The sequence below is a fragment of the Galeopterus variegatus genome, unplaced genomic scaffold (genome assembly GCF_000696425.1).
Source record: "Galeopterus variegatus unplaced genomic scaffold, G_variegatus-3.0.2 Scaffold355, whole genome shotgun sequence".
Lineage (NCBI taxonomy): Eukaryota > Metazoa > Chordata > Mammalia > Dermoptera > Cynocephalidae > Galeopterus > Galeopterus variegatus.
Genome location: NW_007726466.1, coordinates 385,072 through 406,635, shown reverse-complemented (window position 1 = coordinate 406,635; position 21,564 = coordinate 385,072). Strand labels below are relative to the sequence as shown.

The following is a 21,564-nucleotide window of genomic DNA, read 5'->3' as shown; positions in this document are numbered from 1 at the left end:
ATAAAATTCAAGTAGATTCAAGATATAGCTGAAACTACAAGCACACTTTAAGCACATTTTTTCCCCCTAAGCAGGGCTGATTCAATGAAAACAGGAGAAAATAATGCTATTGGGTTTTGAAGAGTAATACAACCATGTTTTTTTTTTTTTTTTTCCTTTTTGTCTTTTTTCGTGTCCGGCCGGCAACGGATCGCAACCCTCAGTGTCGTGCCCGTACCGGACCGGGACCGGCAACGGGATCGCAACCCTCGGTGTCGCGCCCGCACCTCGCTCAGCCAGTGAGCGGGAATCGGTCTGTATGTGGGAACCGAACCCTCTAGGGAGCGCCGCCACGGTCCCAAGCGGCGCACTGTAGCAGTGCGCCACCGGGCCGGCCCTACAACCATGTTTTTACATTTAATTTCATTTGAAAAAATATATATAGATAAACCATTATATATATTTATATATATAAACCATTATATATGTGTGCATGTGTTTGTATATGTACATGTGTATACATATATGTACACACACAAAGAGACACATGTATATATAATTTCCCTTTTCTGGTGTGTAGATGTTATGCTAGCCCCAGTCAACAGTAGTGAAAATGGAAATTACAGCAAAACTCTTGGTTATTAGGCACCTTTGTGTCACAATGAGATTCTCAAGTGGAATGAAAAGAGAAATGTATTAAAAAGATATTCAAAGGAAATATCTCATGCTGATTGGGCAAAAGTTAGAAGAAACACCATTGGGTGGAGGGGACAATGGGAAAACAGAGAAAATAAGGATAAAAGAAGAAATGACCAAGCCACGGCCAAGTGTTTGGATCCCCCGCACTGGCCAGCCACCAGTTAAAAAAAAAAAAAAAGCTCAAGTGGAAGTGTAGGAGAGGTGAGCTGCTTAGGTCTAAGGAGAGAGACTCATTGGGTATGTGTTCACCCGCAGGCAGAAGAAAGGAATACTGGGTTAGAGATTTTGCCAATTACTCGTAGTTACCACCAGATGGTGAAATTGATCCAGGGCCTCCTGGGTACTAGTCAGTTTGCAGGGAGAAGGGGAGAAGAATATGTGCATCACCTGGTAATTCATTAATTTATTCCACAAATATTTACCGAGTGTCCACAAGTTCCATGAGCTTTTCTAGGAATTGATGTTAAAATGGCAAACCGGACAAAGCCCCTGCCATCAAACAACGTACAGATGGGTGAGAAGCTAACAGGTACAGGAATGGCCCTAGATACAAATCAAAGACTTTATTAGTTAATATTCTTATGTAGACAGAGAGGTTCAGGCTTGCTCGTTTGGTGACCTGCCTCAGGGCCAACTCCAGGCAATACAAAAAGAAAGGCTCAGGAGTTGTTTTTCTCTACTAAGCCGCCCACACACTCCTGCTCACACCTTCACGGCAGTGCCTGGAAGGCTTCTCCTCCACCCAACCTCTGTCTTCCTTCTAATAAAAATGTGCTTACCTTTGCCCTCTCGCCTTCAAAATGTTTATCTTGGCCAGGGACTGGTATAAATCTGATTAACCAAAGAGAGAAAGTGTTGCTAAATTCCTCACTCCTGGTATCATTTGCATTTTAGGTTTTTTTTTTTTTTTTTCTTTTCCACAGTGCTGCAGCCTCGTATTAAACTTTCCTGGAGGTAACGGACACTTCCTACGTTCTTAGGAAAGCTACGGACACTCAGCAGAAAAACTAATCATGTAAACTGAAAGCGTTGCATACTACTTCAGATTCAGGGACACTCTGAAGCCCATCCTTAGATTCCCACTTACAACTGTGTAGCTTAAAGTCGTGGGAGTTTGGAGGAATATAAATAACATGACGGGGAGAAGAAGGGAAGGTTTAAGCACACTTTTCCCCGCTAAGCAGGGCTGATTCTGACGGGTCTCTGTCCCCACTCCGATGCTCCCTGTCCCTTCTCCGAGTCCGTCAGCCCCTTGGTGTCTCCGCCTTGGTCTCTCTGCCCCGCCCCCTGCATTTTGACGCCTGTTTCCGTCCATCGGCCCCTCCTCCGTCTCATTTTCTGCCTCCTTTGGGCGGTCCCCCGGCCTCCTTTCAGGGTGATCTCATCCCTTTGTCTCTGCTCGGCCGTCGTCCACCAGCCGCTCCCTGCGCCCCCGCCTCCCGGGACGCCGGGTCGGGGTGTGGGCGTGGCGGGTGTGGCTTTGGTGCGCGGGGACCGTGGGGACCTCGGGGCGTGGCGCGGCTGCTCGCGGGGCGGGTCCTCCGCCGGCTGTCCCGAGAACCACCCAGAGACAGCGACCCAGCGCCCGCAGCTCGCGGAGCCCCTCCTCCAACTCCCCAGACCTCCGGGGAGGCTTCTCGCTGCCCCCGGAACACAAGGGAGTATGGTTTTATGTGAACGAACCTCCACAAACCCTTGTTTGGGAGATAATTGCTTCTTTCAGAAGCTCAGAGAACAAAAGCATCAGTCCCCGCCCCGGACCTCCCCGGGGTGGAAGAGCAGCGAGAGGCGAGGCGCAGGCTCCCTCCTTCGGCCTGCAACAGCCTGCTCGCCTTCGCGTCCGCCCGCCTGCGTGCACTGAGCCCTGGGTCAGTCAAGGTTACACGGCGGGTGGGGAAGAGGAGGGAAAGCTGGGTCCATTAAGAGTTGTCTCCTGTCCCGCCCGGTTTTCCCTTGCTTGGGGGCTGCAAAGAGCCCGTTAGCATTTCTCGGGCGTCTGTTTCTCCAACACGTTAAGGGGGAGATGCAGAGCAGTGGGAAGGAAGGTTTCTTTACGTCAGCAGGTGCAGATCTTTGCAAACGAAACAGGAATGCCTTGCCCTTAGAGGAGAGCAAAGGAAAACACCAGCTAAGGCGTCAAGGCCAGAGACTTCATTTGGAAACAGTGACTCTAAATTTCTTTTTCTTTTTTTAAAGTTTTCTAGGCTTCTGGATTCTAGTCCCCCCCCCCCCCACTATGAAATGCAGGCTCCATAGGCAATTGCAAACACGTTTCTTGCTTGGAAGGAGAAGAGTAAATGAAGCAGGTGGGAAGAAGCGAGACGACTGTACGTGCGGCCAGATTTAGACTGCGTGTGAGATTTCCCCGCGTGGCACTAGCATGCGTTTGTTCATTCATTCAGTAACATGAATGAACACTGAACGCTTACGATGAGATGGGCTGTGTCACAGGCTGTAAGTGACTTCAGGTCCACATGAGAGGGGAGCCAGAAGTAAGATGAGAGAGCCAAGGTGTCAGGCAGCGAGCTTCTTAGGGTCCGATAGGTCTCTATCCCTAGAAACCCGTGACTGAAGGGACCTGGGAGTAGGGAAAAGCTGTAGAGGAAGACCATACTGTATTCGCCAGCGATGACTGTAGGAAGCTAATGGCAGGTAGAACATTCTCTCTTTGTTTTCTGACCTCTTTTTCTTGCTTAAATAGGTTAAAACTAACTGTGGTAAAGGATAATGGTGATTCACATATCTTATTTAATTTTTAGCAACAACCTCTCCCTCCTCACCCCCCAACCTGGATAGTAGATTTCATTCAGATTTTCCAGACAGACTGACAACTTGGCTTTAAAAATTGTCAAGTAAGGCATTCCCTCAGAATCTTTTACTCTTCCATCGTAGAGGATTTGAGGAAGGTGTAGCTGTTTGCTGAGTAACCAATGATGTGTTCCTGCATTCCAAGAGGGTTGGAATTAGGTGCCTAAAGGATGGTGGTGTCTGCTTTTCTGATGAGGTGTGTCATTTACCAGTTCATGGAAGCTTATTAAGTAAATTCATCTTTAATATGTTGAACTGTGCAAAGTCAAGTGTCTTACCTCAGGGGAGGCTGGCCAATGGACAAGTTCTGTGTTCTGTCAGTTTGATGATCCCCTTTGGGGACTGGCACATTTGAGAAAGGTCTTAGTCTTATGATGTGTGTAAGAAGTTAAGTGACAGCAGAGGACAAAGTGAGTGGGGGAGACCCTGTTTATTCCAGATACTAGAGTTAGATCACCAATAACTTCTCAGGTGCTTTATTTTCTAGGGAAATAAGAAAACAGAACATATATACATTTGCACACAATTAGAACTTTTATACTTTGAGTGTTTGAATGTTAAGTCTCTTAGGCAACTCCCTTGATGTACAAACAAAGAAACTGAGGACCAGAGAAGTTAAGAGACTTGTATAGGGTTGCAGTCAAGTTGGTATGTGTCAAGTCTACAGCCCTGGTCTCCTGATTGGTAATCCAGGGCTTTTACTGCTTACCCCCTGCTTCTTACTTTTCTGAATTTCGTAACGGGGACACCTCTAAAATTGTTCTTTCATTTAAAGGGATATTCAAAAGGGATCATGGATTTCCCAGAACACACATGTTTAGTCTGAATGTTGTGGGCCAGTACATTTCACACTTTATTGTGCAAAACATTTGTTAAAATGCAGATCCTGACTCAGTAGGCCTGGGATGGGGCAGAGTTCGTGCTGCCAGGCTGACGTGGCCTTGCTGGGACAGATGCTGCTGTTCACATATTGAGCAGCAAGGCCGCAGACAGCACCTCTCTTCCTTGCCTTTTCCTTCTGGCTCATAGAACAGCCCAGGGGATTTAAGAAGCTCTTTTTTATTCCTGTTGCCAGGTCACTGTGCTCCCTTAGCTCATCTGGATGCCTTTCTCTGCCTTGTCCTCATCCAGACCTGAGTGTTAGAAATAGTCCCTAGAGACAGGTGTCTCTAGTTGGAGGGTGTGATCTTTTGTTTAGTGACTTAGCACCATTTAACTTCGTTCCATAAAACCTTTCGCACATAAGCTATTTGCTCAAGTCTGAGGGTTAAAAAAAAAAAAAAAAAAAAAAAAAAAAAAAAAAGTCTTTTTATCTCACACAAGTGTCATCCCAGCTGCAACTCATTTCTCTCCTTCTGGGAGTGCAGCTGGCATGCTGTTAGCATGCAGGCTTGCCCCTTCCACTTGGGCTCAGCGAGATTTTTGGTGCATTTTCCCACCTCTCATTTCTGTGCTGCACTTCTCCGTGTTATGCCTGGATTCGGGTCTCAGTGCATTTGTGTGTCACCTGCGCCCAGCAAGCCACTGAGAGACAACAGGGCGGAGGCTCTTCTAAGGCAGGCAAGCTTCCCTGTCAGTCATTTCTCAGTTCTCTGAAGCTTACCCACCTCGGAAGTGTCTCTGCCATGGCTCTTTAAGTTGCCTTGTGAGCTCATTTTCAGTCTTTCTTATTATAACCTGTTCTCAGGAAAGAAGCAGAATTTAATCCAAACTATAATACACATTCACCAGGCATTTATTAAGACCTCAATAAATGAAATAATAAGTGAAGCGGGGATAGAGAGGCTGCAAAGTAGAGTGGTAGAGAGGTTGGGCTCTGGAATCAGACTGCCTAGGTAGTCAGATCCTAGCTCTCCACTTATTAAATATGAAACCTCCCCAACTATTAGTTTCTTCATCTGTAAAAATAATAATAATACCTACCTCATACATTATAATTATACTAATACATATTTGTTATGAGATTTTCCATATAAAACACTTAGCTCAATGCTTGGCACAAAGTGTTTTTATTATTATTAATATTAGTAAGACAGTATTCATGTCTCCAAAGGGTTTACTGACTAGTGGAGGGTTTGGGGAGTAAGTACACCAATAACTATAATACAAAAAGAAGTACAAATAAGAATGCAGTGGGAATTTAACATATACATTGTCCCAGAGGTTGGCAAACTATGGCCTATAGGCTGAGAATGATTTTCACATTTTTAATTTTTATTTTATTTATTTATTTTTACTTTAGATGCCTTTCCAAGGTTTTTACATTTTTTAATGGTTTAAAAAAAATCCGGGGCTGGCCCGGTGGCGCACTGCTACAGTGCGCCGCTTGGGAAGCGCGGCGGCGCTCCCGCCGAGGGTTCGGATCCCACATACAGACCAGCCGCTCACTGGCTGAGCGAGGAGCGGGGGCAACACCGAGGGTTGCGATCCCATAGCCGGTCCCGGTCCAGTACGGGCACGACACTGAGGGTTGCGATCCGTTGCCGGTCACGAAAAAAGACAAAAAAAAAAAAAAATCCAAAGAATACTAATATTTTGTGACAACTTAATATTAATGCAATTTAAATTTCACCTTTAATAAATAAAATTTTCTTGGAACACAGCCATGCTCATTCATTTATGTATCACGTATAGCTTATTTCACACTGCTGTGACAGAGTTGAGTAGTTGTGAAAGAGACCATATGGCTCAGAAAACTAAAAATATTTACTATCTGGCCCTTTTCAGGAAAAGGTTGCTGGACTTTCCAGTTAGAGCAATGCAAGAAAACTCTCCACCCAAGAAGGTGGGGATTGGATACATAGGGCAGAGAGATGTTTGTGGAGGACCACACTGGAAATGAGGACACAGAACTCGGGAAGTGTAAAGCCTATGAACAATGTGTGGTTAAACTTTTACTTGGCTGAAGTTCAGGGCAGTGTGCTCACAAGAGAAGTGGGAAGAGCAGGTTGAGTCTATTCCATGAATTTCTCAAATGCCAAAGCAATGCATACCTTCTTTGAGTTTATTCCATGAATTTCTCAAATGCCAAAGCAATGCATACCTTCTTTGAGTTTATTCCATGAATTTCTCAAATGCCAAAGCAATGCATACCTTCTTTGAGTTTATTCCATGAATTTCTCAAATGCCAAAGCAATGCATACCTTCTTTGTTTGATAAGCAATGGGAATATTTAAAGTTTATTTTTGAGGATTGGGGCTGGGGAAGGGCGTGTTATGATAAAACCATAACTCTTAGCTTAATCTGATAAAATACAAGTATGTAGCATAGAGTGGAAGACAGACCAAATTAGAGAGCTTCTTAAATTGACTGTTAAAGCGTTAGCCTTTAGGGTCAGTTGTAAACCTTTAAACAGAGGAATAATTGCTCCAAGGAAGAATTTCAGACATTTTGTAAAAGGAAAATCTTTGTCTGGGTCCTTCCTGCACTCCCTCCCATTACTGCCACCAGCCACCCCATTATTGCCTTTATTCCCCACAGTGATTCAAACCTTCTGTTGTATGTTTCTGGAGTGCTTCTATGTCATGGCACAGTCAGACTGATGCACGCCCATTTATCAGAGGCTGCAGATGTCTCAGGCAGCTTTGGTTTGTTAAGCTCACAAGGCTTTGATATGACTTTTAACTGTAAGTCCATCTTGGGGAGCAACTAGGGAATTATTCTAGCTCATTACCTCAACCACAGGGAGAGATGGTTATCGGATTCCCTTGGTTATCTTTTATGGGTCCTCTTGGGTTTAGTCCTGAGCTGATACAGGAGTAAGGGGAATCGTTGGTTTCGGATGAGTAAATAAGAATCAGAAGAATCACGGGTAGGGTGGCGGCATCATCCTAGCTTCTGGGGACTCCCAAGCTCAGGGGAGTCTCCAGGGATTTCTATGTTAGGACACATTTGTAAAGGTCCCGCTTTTTTGGATTTTTACCGTGCTGGGCACAGACTCGGTGCTCTGTTAATCTCTTTGGGTCATGTCACATAGCTTATGAAAGGGGTGTGGCACATTGCATAGTTGTCTATATATCAAGTAGAAAAAAAAATTACTTTCATTAACCTCAAGACCCCAGAATCAGACAATATCTCCCTATTTTTATCCAATTCATCCTAATTGTTCTGCTCAAAGACCAGGTTATTATAAATCCCTGGAAGGCAGGTTGATATGAACTAATTCAGAAGCTGTAAAATTTGCTTACCTAGTTTCAAAAACAGGTAAGAGAGAATTTTCTCTTTTTGATGGCTCCAAAGGGTGCAGTGTTTCTTCCTGTAGAACCACAAAGTGGGTGATGTGCTGGTGCTTTGTGGCACGCTGAGCACAGGCCCTAAACACATAGTGCATTCCCCCTCAAGCTATGTGGCATAAATACTATGATACCTTTTGGGAATGTACTCAGACCATCTAGTATAGAATCTATGAAATAGATCTAAATGGACTTCCCTATCCGCCTCACTACAGTTGTGAGAAAAGTAACAGGAATAGTTAGTTCAAGGAAAAGGTAATGCTTAATTCAGAAACTCTGGCTAGATTTAAATCCTCAGACTCGGGAGTAAATCAGAGAACCTCCTCTTTACGACTTGCTGAACCCCTTCCTTCTGATAAGAATTCATAAGTGTGACTCTAGTTCATCATTTGCTTTTCTCATTAAATTAAATAGCCCCATTTCTTGACCTGAGGCCCTCTCCCTCTCTCTTCTCCCAGTATTGCTTTCACTGCTATTTTCTCTCTCCTCCTTTTAGAATTAATAGGAAACCTGGTCTCTAAGCTGTTCTCAACATCTCAAGTGGACTTTTCCCTGTCAAGATTTTCACAAGGAAAATGATTCACAGCATCACCTGGATGATGAGGTCATGGTACTACAGCCCCTGCTTTGAAAATTTGTTTTTACTTTCCTATTGTAAAGAGATTTTGAAAGGGGAAGATGAAATTGGGATGACAGCTCTGGAGCCTGGACACTCTGAACTAGCCCAGCATCAGCAGACACTGGCAATGACAAACTCTTGTTCTAAATTGCCAAGCCCTCCACTCACTTTTCACCTTGCCTGGGAGCCTTGGCTTCTTGACTTCTTGGCTTCCCAGGGGCATTTTACCCTACATGTCACCTATACAGATGCTTCTCGACTTATGACAGGGTTACATCTTGACAAATCTATTGTAAGAAGAAAATATCACAAGTCGAAAATGCATTTAATACGCCTAACCCACCAAACATTGTAGCTTAGCCTAGCCTACCTTATGTGCTCAGAACACTTATATTAGCTTAAACTTGGGCAAAATATCCAGCAAGATTGGGAGCTGGCCACCACTACCCAGCATTGCAGGCGAGTATCACAGCACACATTACTAGCCTGGAAAGACAGCAAAATTCAAAACTTAAAAGTACAGTTTTTGCCAAATGCATATAGTTTTTCCATCATCGTAAACTCAAAAATTTTAAGTTGAACCATCATTAAGTTAGGGGCCATTTATATTTTGTATCCCTTTTAATGTTCAGTTCATGGTAAGTTGGGAACTGCGCATATAGTTTTTCCATCATCGTAAACTCAAAAATTTTAAGTTGAACCATCATTAGGTTAGGGGCCATTTATATTTTGTATCCCTTTTAATGTTCAGTTCATGGTAAGTTGGGAACTGTCTTTACAAGTATTTTGAGTTCAAATCCTGGCTCTGCCATTTACTAGCTTTGTGATTTTGAGCAAATTACTTAATCCTTGTGCCTTAGTCCTTTCATCTGTAAAATAATAATACCCATTGCATAGCTTTGTTATTAGAGTTAAATTACTTAATATGTAAAATACATTTAATAAATGTGATTGGGTGTGTGTGTGTGTGTGTGTGTGTGTGTATATCTATATCTATATATATATGACATAATAAAGTGCTCAGAAGAGTGCTTAACACATCATGCTACATAATTTTTAATTTATTATTAGTGTTATTTTCTCCAAGGATATAAGGATATTTTACAGTCTTTACCTTTAAAGGTTTTTCTGTTTGTATGTGCAGGGGCATTTATTTTCTTTAAAGTGTTTATAGCCCTGAAACATTCCTTCATGGAGCTCTCAAAGAAAGAAAATCACGATGTATTTATCATATAATTCATCCACTCACTAGTCTTCACAAAGTAGCAATTTTCATTTCACTTATATTGTTGTGTTCCAGGCATTTTATACATACTATTTTCTTTCATTCTCAAGAAAATTCTGCACAACAGGTGTAAGTATCCGAATATGAGTGATGAAGAAACTGAATTCTAAAGAAATTAAGTAATTTATCCCAAGTCATTCATTTCAGCAGTGACTGAGCCAGTGTTCAAATTCAAAACTTTTGATTCCAAGCATGTGCCAGGAAACATGTAATCCATGAGTGGCAGTGACTGACGACCAAGAGAGAACAAAACAAAGGGGTGGCAGGAAAGGAAGGACACGGGTAATAACAACATGAGCAACGGGAACACATGTAGATTCAGTGTTACAACTTACAGATTTTTCTAGGGTCTTGTGTATATGACCTTAAACCATCCAGCAACTTGGGGATTGCAATCCAGTTATGGAAGTCCATTCTTCCTCAAACTGTATGCCCTGTATCTAACACCATGCCCACTCCCACCATCTCCTTCTACCTGGCCCCTCAACAAAAACATTCAATTGCTTTTCCTGTGCACATAAGAATACAGAAATGTATCTTCTAGAATCAGGGAGAAAAATACTTGCTATTTTTTTTTTTTTTATTTCTCAAGTGCTCTTCTAAAAGGATAATCACTTACCTGGCGATTGATATAGTACATTAAAGCACATGCTGATAGATAGCAGTGCCCCTGCAAAATCATTCCACCAGCGACCTCAAATAAATTGGCAAATTTCAAAAAAGAGTATGTTTGCTATACAAGTACAATCTCAAGGAAAATCACCCATCTCCCCCTTCCAAACATGTTCTTGCCCATAATATCTCTACATAGAGATTCAGGAACTACACCTTTCATAAGATCTGAAATATAGACCAATTCTGTGAGTTTAAAAAGTACTTCAGGTAATCTTAGAGCTTATATTAGGATAGTAGCTTATTCGAGGATACGTTCTGAGTGTTTAGTGTTGAATTCTTAGATTGAATTCTCTGTTAGTTTCCTTAAAATGTAGGAGAATGGGGCCGGCCCGGTGGCGCACTGGATAGTGCGCCGCTTGGGAAGTGCGGCGGCGCTCCCGCCCGAGGGTTCGGATCCCACATACGGACCGGTTCCCACTCACTGGCTGAGCGAGGCGCAGGAGCAACGCCGAGGGTTGCGATCCCGTTGCCGGTCCCCGGTCCGGTACAGGGGCAACACTGAGGGTTGCGATCCGTTGCCGGACACGGAAAAAGACAAAAAAGACAAAAAAAAAAAAATGTAGGAGAATGGAGGCCTAGGTTTAAGGCCCATTCCACTTATTGTGCGGCTTTCCATCAATCTGTTTCCTCATTTTGTAAAGGGCACATTTGATCAGCCTACTTCAGTGTAATTCCTCAAGGAACAATTTTATTAAGTTGAAGGTATTTCACAACCTGTAGTATATAAATTCAAGGTTCTTTATTTCTTTTTTTTTTTTTTTTTGCAAATAGAGTTCCAAGTCTAATACGATGCACTCTGATGACATGTATTATGTACCCTTACCAGATATTAGGTATGCGACATTCAGGCATTACTAACTGTCCAACGGGGATGCATCGGATAGAGTTGGAAATATCAAATCACAGTGACCCTCTCTCCTTAGGATCAGTCTCCCACAAAATGCCTGGCATCTGCATTCATAACTTCGGCCAGACATGAGTATTACCGGGCATAAGAACATACAGTAGCTCTCAGAACCTGCACAGACAATTGTTTTGCTAGATGTGTAAGGGATTTAATTGGATCAGTGGGATAGACATATGAAATAGTAGCTAAATGAGATCTTTGTGTGTGTGGGATGGAGGGGTGTTCGGTTAAAGGCATACATTTTGAGAATGAATAGACTTCTAGTTTAAATGTATTTCTATCACCAAGCTTCTGGTCCATGTGGAGGGTCTAGGCATAGATAAAGTCAGAGAGGATTGAGAGGGAATCAGTGGTGTTTGTCAGGTGGTAGAGGAGTGGGACTGTGGTTTAACCTTGACAATATGAACAGATCATCCCCTTTCCCAAGGATAGGAAGGAGCTGACTTGAGTATTGTGGCACATTTTACACAGTTTTCTGCTCATCTCTTTGCGGATAGATAGCTCAGTAGTACTGTAGAGTTAAGGAACAACTTCTCCCCTCCCTGGGTGAGGATACCAGGAATCATGAGGATGAATAAGGTCTTATGACCAAACCTCCCTTGGTATTTATTCTACAGACATGTCTTTATATAGTCTCATGACGACGTAGAAATGACTCTGAGGGAATACTGGTGATGACAGTGATTATGACGAGACCCCTTTCTGAGCATGTACAATGTGTCAGGGAAAGTGCTGAGTACTTTATGTACACTAGCTCATTTAATTCCCAGAACAACCCCCTGGGATAGCCCTGTTATTCCCCCATCTTGCAGATAAGAAACCTGAAGGTGACTTGCCCAAGGTCAAGAGCTGGTGAGTAAGAGGCAGAGCTAGGATTCAAACCCACACATGTCTAACTCCACAGCCCTTGCTCTTAAGCACCAGGGAATATTTATTTTAAAAAGCAGTAGACAAGGAGTAGGAGTGAGGGTGAACTCTGTCATTTAGAAGCTGGGTAACTTTGGACCCTTTTCTGTTTTCTCAGTTGTCTCAATTATAAAACAGGCACAGTGATGTGTTTCCTACATTGTTATGATGAAGACTGGATTTGAACACTAAATGTATATAATGCACACTCATTATAATGTAAGGGGAGCAAGGAATATGACTGCCGGGGAGAGGCTTGACACAGGCCCCAGCACTAGTGGCCTGGAGCTTCTCCACAGTGGATTGAAGGATGCCCAGACAGTTACCTGCATGGTGCCCATTTGCATGTTGTCTGATCACCAACAGTCTGGCACATAGCCAAGTACAACTACAAAGGAACATTTTTTGAGTCTCAATGAAGTGCTGGCCACTGAGGCATTGAGGATTGTACAAAATTGAGGGGGTTCTGCTCTCAGAGAGCTTACAGTTCAAGGAAAAATTCAGTTAATGATAAAATGAAATGTCAGGTGATCATAAATACTAAGAAGGAAAAGCAAGGTAAGTAGACCAAGAGTGACAACATTTGGGGAAGGGTGTGTGTTAGAGGAAGGGTGAGGAAGGTCTCTCTCATTCGTTTATTCATTGAACAAAATGTATCTAATACCTAACTGGCTCAGAATGTAATTTATTAAGGGGACTTAAGAAAATATATACAATCACTGGAGTGTTTGATGAGACATTTCGCAGTGTCTTACTCAGAAGGAAGGTTGTTTTGTGCTGAGTTCCCTGGGCTCTGGGGTGCCCTTCCTGCTGGTCAGCTCTGAGTATCTTCTCCAACAGCTCGAGATGTGGTTTGCTCTTGGGGACTCTCCCCTGGTAAGGGTTCACCTCTAGTGGTGGGAAGGGGGCTGCCTGCTGGGAGGCTGCTTTTCTGTCTTTTCCCAGATGTATTGGTTGCCCTCTGTTCTCTCTCACACTCCAGTTATTAGCAGAAGCCTCATGGTCTTTCTCATGGTCTGGTCTGTGATGTCAGCCTTTTCAGCAGCCTGATGGGGAGTCTCTCCCTTTTGTTCCCAGCTCAGGGGCCTCCAAAGGCATAGAGACCTGTCTGAGAGCAGAAGTTCACGTCTCCCTCACATCACCTGCCCTTCTCTCCTTTGAGCATGCCACTTCTTGTAGTCAACACAAGCTGCTGCAACAGGCAGTGTTCATCAGAGGCTTTGCTCCCAGTGCTCCGAGTATAGCCTCTTCCTCCCAGGGCTGACTCTCAGCAGGTATTTGCCTGAATGTTAGGGACGATGATCATTGATTCAGTTAGGCAACTAATACCTATGTCTGCCATACCCAAAAGTTTTCTGGAAGAGTTTAGCCAAATTATTCTGTCCAACATGTGTGCTGGTCGATGACCAGCATAAATATGTGCCTTATCTCAACCCTGGCTTTCTTCTTGACTCCATTTTGAGGAAGTGGGGGCATCCTTCCCTGAATTATTAAGGGGATAGTCACCTCCAAAGACAAGTAGAAATTCTCCAACAATCCCCCATGAATATTTTCACCACTTTTACTAATGAAGAAGCAAAGATATATATTTAAAAAATAATTTTATTGATATGACTCCAGTCAATTCATAGACAAAATTAATATGACAGTTGTCTTTACCTTAGATTTATTGTGACTTCTAAGTGCTTGGCTTATTATTATTATCCTTATTATTATTGTCAGTGGCATTTCTACAGTTTTGTTACTTCTCTCCTTGTCAGGCCCCCGCTCATTTATTTCTATAATTAGAAAAACATGTACCTGTCTTAGTCAGATGCTCTTGAAGTCCATCACCGGGAAGTGAGGGATTTTAACAGAAGTTGACAAAATGGAACCCAGACTTTTTGCCTATCATTATCTTTCTGAAGTGGCACTAATAGAGATGTTCAAATTTTGAATTCACCCAATAAATATTAATTGAGCAACTTCTATGTGCTGGGCAGCATTCTAGAAATTGGAGACTCAGCTGTGAGTTAGATAAGGTCTTTCTCATATGCTGACTTATGTTTGTTAGAAGGTGTCGGTTGTAATATGCTCTTTGTCCTTTCTCTATCTGTCTTTTGGGGACAAATGGGTTACAAATATACAAAATAAAATAAAAAAATAACTCTTTTGAATGGAAACTGAGTTCTTCTCCAGTAGTGCTTTATACTATGCTGAATATGCCTCCTCATATTATTTTGGAAGCAGGTAGGCTATACATGTTAAATGAATATTATGTGAAAGTGGAGCAAAGACCCATGTTTTGATCACCAGCTATTATCTGAAAAGTTAACATTACTATTGCAGTTTCCAATACAGAATATTTTGGTTTTTTACGGAGTCAATCAATAAACATTTCTTGCCCACTTACTATGACTCTGGAGCTGTAGCATATGCTGTGCCTTCATTTGAATGGGAAAAGAGAGTTCCTTCACTACCACTCTGCCAGGATGTCCAACATCACTCTTCATGTCTCATGTTCCCCTGGAGAATTTCTCAGTCATTATAGTATCTGTGCTCCCACCTGCCCAGCAACTAAAAAAGGACTTTTCACTGGACTGGAAATTTGAGTTTGAACAAGTTATGACATTGTTGGCAAAGGCATAACCAGTCTCATTGCTTCTACCTGCATCCTGCTCCTTGTTTCCCACATACCCTTAGTTAGATCTTTAAACCAGACTGAGGGAACCCTATGTATCCCAGCTGTGTCTATTCACCTTTTAAATGACATCTTCTTCCCTGTGTCTGCACAGGAACCTGCAGAGACATTTTATCTACAGAACTAGAGAAGGCTGGCCCATCCTCCTTTCTCTCCTCTGTAAGGGCACTTCACTATATTTCTGATCTTTCACTAGGTTCAAAGAAAGTGCAGAACTCTCACTATGAACTACTTTAATACTTGGACAAATACAAGTATATTGCCATAGTATCAATGATGCTTAACAAGAGTGAAATTTTGTTATATAAATTTCATCTCAATAAATTATTAAATAAAAAAGAGTGAGCCATAAAAAGGTACTTGTCAGATCTCATATGTATCTATTAACACTTTATTCTGGTTCTTTTACTGGCTGCACGAGAGTCTGATAGGCATGAAAACTAAAGCATGTTAAAGAAAACATTGCTTAGGATATCTCTAGCCCTTCAATTTTGCTTCTCAAAAATATCTTTTGTTCAATCAAATTGACAATAGTTTGGGTTACCTAAGATGTTATTAGAAAGAATTGGCATACATCAATAATTTTTAAAGCATTTAAAAATCAATCCCATTTAAGAGAAAATTTGAAGTATTACAATAGTACTATTTATAGCTGGCAAAGGTAGATACAGGGCCAAGTTTTTCTTTGCTTGGAAGATTGAGGTATTCCTATGATAATTGGAAAAAAGTTAAATGCATTGAGTTCTCTCCCTGCTGAATGGATAATGTTATTTTTAGTTCTGAAAGTTAGGCATTCATGGATTTTTGCCTAGAGCTCTTTTGTAACATGATGAATGCAAACATTTGGATATTTTAGAATGAATCTAAAGTTGTACTACAAGGTGATTTAAGTGTATTCAGAGAAGAATCCTGTGTGAGTAGATATAGTATCCATTCATTCACTTGTGAGTATACAGTGCTTAGCACAGGCACTCAGTATTGTTAAATCAATAAATGAATGAGAATGTTGACATGATGCCTTATGGATTATCTCCTACCAGAAATTACAAGCTCCTCCAGGTCAGTGATGCAATAAAATTGGACTTGGAGTGGGTGAGACAGGAGAGATTGTGAGCTCAAGTACAGTCTGGGCCACTCACTCACTCACTGCGTGAATTTAGGCAAGTCATATAATTTTTCAGGGATATGTCTTTCTCTTTTAGAAACTGCAAGTATTGTGTTGAGTGTACTGAGTGATCTCATTTCTCTCAGCTCAAATGTCCTTTGTCTTAAGTTAGCTCTTCTGTTTCTAGTTGGGAAAGGTAGTGGGTGAGACAGGAGAGATTGTGAGCTCAAGTACAGTCTGGGCCACTCACTCACTCACTGCGTGAATTTAGGCAAGTCACATAATTTTTCAGGGATATGTCTTTCTCTTTTAGAAACTGCAAGTATTGTGTTGAGTGTACTGAGTGATCTCGTTTCTCTCAGCTCAAATGTCCTTTGTCTTAAGTTAGCTCTTCTGTTTCTAGTTGGGAAAGGTCGAAGGGGCCTGACACTTTGGGGCTATGCCCAAAGCCAGTCTTGGAAAACGTTATTTTTCTCCTTGTCTCCACCCTCAACAAAATACACTTTCAATCCAGTTACCTTTAGTACTGTGAAAGAAATTTTACCAGAAAATTACCTGTAGTTTAAACTATATTAATAGAATCAATTACAAGTACAAAGGAAAGACACACACACACAATCCAGCATTATCAAGCGTAAAAGCCAGTGTTTACTCAAAATATATTTGTTTCTGGGTTTCTGTCCAATCACTTATGTCTGGCCTCTTAGGCAAGTTTCTTCCCTGTATTTTCCTTTCTTTTCCCCTCTCCTCCCTTCCCTTCCTCTTCCCTCCTTGTCTCTTTCCCTCTACCTGAAAAATCTGTATTGTTTCCTTTAACCAATCTCTAAAATCCAGTTTCCCTGTATCCCTAATGATGTTAAGAGTCCCCCAGCTTGTCCGGGAAGGGCTGCAAGCCTGAGGAATACTTTAAGCACCTTTTTGAGTGTGTTCCCCCATTTGGGTACCTGGTTCTTCTGAGATTGGCTTCACCTCTATTTCCTGACTTCTGTCTTTCATGGTTCTCTCCTTTCCTGCCCACCCCTTCCTCTCTTGCATTTCTTATATTCCTGTATTGTTCACGTGACACTGGTCCCACAGTCTTGGCACCCATGTCTAGTCTGTGCCTTTCTAAATAGTTGTTTAAACATAGACGCTGTGCATGGAAACTTAAATCCTGATCATTTGGAAAGTCAAAGTTGCAAATGCGCTGAGAAATTTGGCGGGGGGAGAGAATTGAGAGGAGCTCTTCCTTTATCCATGTAGTTTCTTTCTTCATATCATGCAGACTCTCAGCTTCCTTTTTGTGTTTTCCAGCTTTTTAAGGGTTTCATCCCCTTTTCTTTGTTTTCTTACAGAGAAAAGAGGACTCTAAAATTGTAACTTTCTTAGAAATTCTCCAACAATGGAATACTTTAAGCACCTTTTTGAGTGTGTTCCCCCATTTGGGTACCTGGTTCTTCTGAGATTGGCTTCACCTCTATTTCCTGACTTCGGTCTTTCATGGTTCTCTCCTTTCCTGCCCACCCCTTCCTCTCTTGCATTTCTTATATTCCTGTATTGTTCATGTGACACTGGTCCCACAGTCTTGGCACCCATGTCTAGTCTGTGCCTTTCTAAATAGTTGTTTTAATATAGAACTAATTTTAGGTTTAAATTGCTTTGGGAATGAGAAATTGTGATTTAGAGAATATATCCCACTTTTTCAAAAGTGGAAAGTGTTTCCTATTTCTTTTTTTTTTTAACTCAAGAATAATGACCACTTTCTGTATTCAAATTTTGAAGACCTGGTATATTTATTACGAGTTATGCTACACACAGGAGAAAGTTAGAAATCATTCTGTGACCAGCATTCTGAGTTGTCACATTCTGAACGAATCTCTCAAAGCCCTGGAACTCATTTGCATTTTGTATAAAATTCTGATGAGATTTATTGTCTAAACCTTTATTATACTCTTTGCCTTCGAATCTATTAATTTCCTTATCAGGCTTAAAATATTGGTGGAAAAAAAGAGTGTTGCATAACATTTTTTAAACCATAAAGTTTTGCACAGAGGCCCTCTCAGAAACTCTGAAACCCGAGTACTTTCCAGGGCTCTTTGATTAAAACCTAGGGTGACTGCGATTTAAATTTTCAAGATACATCTCTAAATAAAGGCTGGCTTAAGTTTGGCTGTAGAAAACACTGAGCTGGAGAAAGGAAATACATATAAAATAATGCCAGAGATTCTGAAAGGGCAAAAGGACATTAGTCTTCCCACAAAATGCATGGGAGAGACAGGAGGCTTGATCTGAACTTCCAGGGTGTGGCTGAATCCTTAACTCCCAGTACCGTGCCTGACACTGAAAGAACCACCCAATAAATATTTGTCAAATGCTGTGACTCGAAAGAAAAGGACACCATCCCTCAAGCTCTTCTCTTTTTTCTCTTTCCTCCACAAAGGTTGAAAAAAATGATGAGGACCAAAAGATCGAACAAGATGGCGTCAAACCGGAAGATAAAGCTCATAAGGCCGCGACCAAAATTCAGGCGAGCTTCCGCGGACACATAACACGGAAAAAGCTCAAAGGAGAGAAGAAGGGGGACGCCCGCGCTGCGGAGGCCCAGGCCGGCGAGAAGAAGGACGAAGCCCCCGCGGCCGACGGGGGAGAGAAGAAGGACGGAGAAGGCGCCGCTCCCCGCGAGGCGGCCCCGGCCCCCGGCGCCGCCAAGCCTGAGGAGAGCGGCCTGGCAGGAGAAGCCCCTTCCGAGGAGAAGAAAGGCGACGGCGCCCCTGACGCTGCCCCGGGCCAGGCGGCGCCCCCGGCTGCCGCCCCCTCCGAGGAGAAGGCCGGCTCTGCGGGGACAGAGAGCGCCGCCAAAGCTCCCGCCGAGAACTCGCCGTCCTCCAAGGCCGACGACGCCCCCGCCGAGGAGGAGCCTAAACAAGCCGACGTGCCTGCCGCTGTCACTGCTGCTGCCGCCACGCCCCCTGCTGCGGAGGACGCTGCTGCCAAGGCAACGGCCCAGCCTCCGACGGAGACCGCCGAGAGCGGCCGAGCCGAAGCGCAGATAGGTGAGCGGCGCGGGGGCAGAGGCGCTGGGGGGCGGCCGGGGCCCTGCGCCGTCAGGGGACAGAGAAACAGGCCGGAAGGCGTTTTCAGGAAACCAAGGGAAGGCCTGCGTCAGTCCCCAGAGTGGCAGGACTGAGCGCTGAGGTGACGTTCCCGACTATCTCCAAGCCTCAGAGAGAACTCAGGCAGGTCCGTGTAGCAGCCACTGCTAGAAAGATCTGGCAATGATCTTAATTGGATTGATAGAAACAGTCAAACCAGATAATCCTGGTTAAAAAGAAATGTTTTGTGTGCTGATAGACTTAGTTTAATAAGTAATTACGGTTAATAAGACTTAGTTTAATAAGTAATTACGGAGGCTACATATATTTTATGGAGGGGAATTAGCTAATGTGCTGATAGACTTAGTTTAATAAGTAATTACGGAGGCTACATATATTTTATGGAGGGGAATTAGCTAATGTGATTATTTGGCTCTAGGAAGTGCCTGGTATAAATACAGCCAATTCCTTATTGATCCTGATTATTTAGTGTGTGAATTGCCTGCAGCAAAAACATGATCTCAGACCACCTTTCCTTATCCCACAATATGTTTCTGGGCATTCTCCCCACCATCAATTGGTGAGTAGTGTGCGTTTGCTCAGAGAATGTTAATTATAACATTAATTGGGGTCAAACATAATTAGGAAAATAAGTCTGTTGATGTTGCCAAAAACAAAAGAAAAGCCCCAAATATAGAACTTGTCGTGAAGTCAAACATAAATTATCATTTTATTACTGAAGACACTACTTTCCACCATATGCATAAATAATTGAGGGTTGCCTATGACTATGAAAAGGTACTGGATCCTCATCATTTTGGAGCCGAATTGGAGTGTTTTCATTGTTATTTTCCAGACAGCCTGTGCAGAATTGGAATAAAACATTCCCGGAGCAAGATAAATTTAACAGAACTTCACACCTAGAGATTAGATCACCCCCACCCCAACCTACCCACAGTGGTGAAGGAGCCCAGCGATCTCCAAGGTCTTTCTATAGTCTAGTGTGACCCACGAATACCTTTTAACTCCAAAGATTCTTAAAGATAAAGTCGCAACTGTGCCAAATTAGAAGGTTGGGCTTACACTTTTAGAATCCTGTGGATTTAACCCGTGATGTAACCAAGATCCAAATATGGCCTGGACCACAGTGTGCCCTTTGGAGAGGACCTCGTCCATGAGAGTGGTCTAGGAAATGTTTTGACATCTGACTATCAGATTGAGAAAGTATCCATTTCTTCAAATTAGATACTACGGGATGATAGATGGTTATTCTAGACATTTTCAGTTTTATTTCTTTCATCTGATTCCTAATATTCTTCAGTAACCTAGATTATATTATCATTGTTATTAGCATACTCTAATACCATAGATCCAGATAAACCCCATTTTTCTTTTTACCAGTGACTGATTTTAAATCTTTATTCTAACTACATACCTGCCCCAGGGGCCAGACCTTGAGGTTAAGAAGATGGGAATCTTTCCCTCGGAAAAGGTAAGGTACGTGAGAAAGAATGGCATGTTGGTTTTAATTTACTCAGCAAAACCAACCATGGTAACTACTTTTTTATTAGGTTTAGGGTTCAAGCCTCAAATATGATGTCTGGAAATCAGTTTGCTTATGGACAGATTACCTATCATGTCATTTCATAAATTTTATCATCATGTTTTTAAATACAAAAAATATTTTACATTGCTGAGACCATATTTTTTTAACTGGAATTTCTAAAATTTTGAATATAGACACAAAAACATAATATGACTTTATGTATATACCCATGGCTTGGACTAATAAAAAGAAGGACTTATTGAATCAATGAAAAGTCTAGTATATATTCTTAAGGAAATCCCATTTTATTAGTTTTCAAGTTATGATAATTCCAAATGAATTGATAAAATATTTTATATGTTTAAGTGCTCAATAAATGTCAAATATTGAATGAATGAAAATTGACTAAGTTTAGTTTATAATCATTTGTTCATTCATTCATATATTCCTCCTGCAACTATGCTTACTCTGTTTATTTATTTATTTGATTAAAAATATGCCTGGTTAGTGAAAGCCAATAGAGATCATGCTCTGTCCTAAATTTTACAAATTCCGACTGAAAAATGTCTCAATTATTCAGTTTGTATTATGTGCACTGAAAAGTGATTGAAAGTGCAGGTGAGGTTCAACTTGAAGGCAATCACAAAGAGTGATTTATTTTACATTGTTTCTTAGCTTTGGGTAGGTATTATCCTCTTGGTTAGATTCTGAAATGCAGCCTGTAGTTTCTTTCTATACTGAGTGATCTATGAGCCTTGTCTGCTGTATGTGACAAGCACAAATTACTCAGTTGTGGTGAATCTCATGGAATCACAGAAACTAGAGGTGACAAGGAGATTTATCACATCATATCAGGCTCAAATTCCCAGGGGGCATGTACCTCATTTATTCTATCTCCCATTGGACTTCATCCTAATCCAGGTTAAAATAGCAATGTTTTCAATTGGGCTGTACTGTTTGGAAATGGATGGCAGCATGGGTTGTTTTATGATGCTATGGTTGCCTGGAAGGGCTTAGAGAGATAATCTAAGAGGATGCAGTGAGGGTGGGGG

The 21,564-nt window shown here is 42.1% G+C and overlaps 1 protein-coding gene across 1 annotated transcript in view; it reads left to right on the top strand.

Annotated features, from left to right (window-relative positions):
• Positions 1-21,564, top strand: part of GAP43 (growth associated protein 43) — a 103,913-nt gene that overhangs the window by 39,142 nt on the left and 43,207 nt on the right. Inside the window, exon 2 of the mRNA XM_008567899.1 lies at positions 18,315-18,927. Coding sequence (XP_008566121.1) covers positions 18,315-18,927 — 613 coding nt within the window. The remainder of the gene's footprint in view (positions 1-18,314; positions 18,928-21,564) is intronic.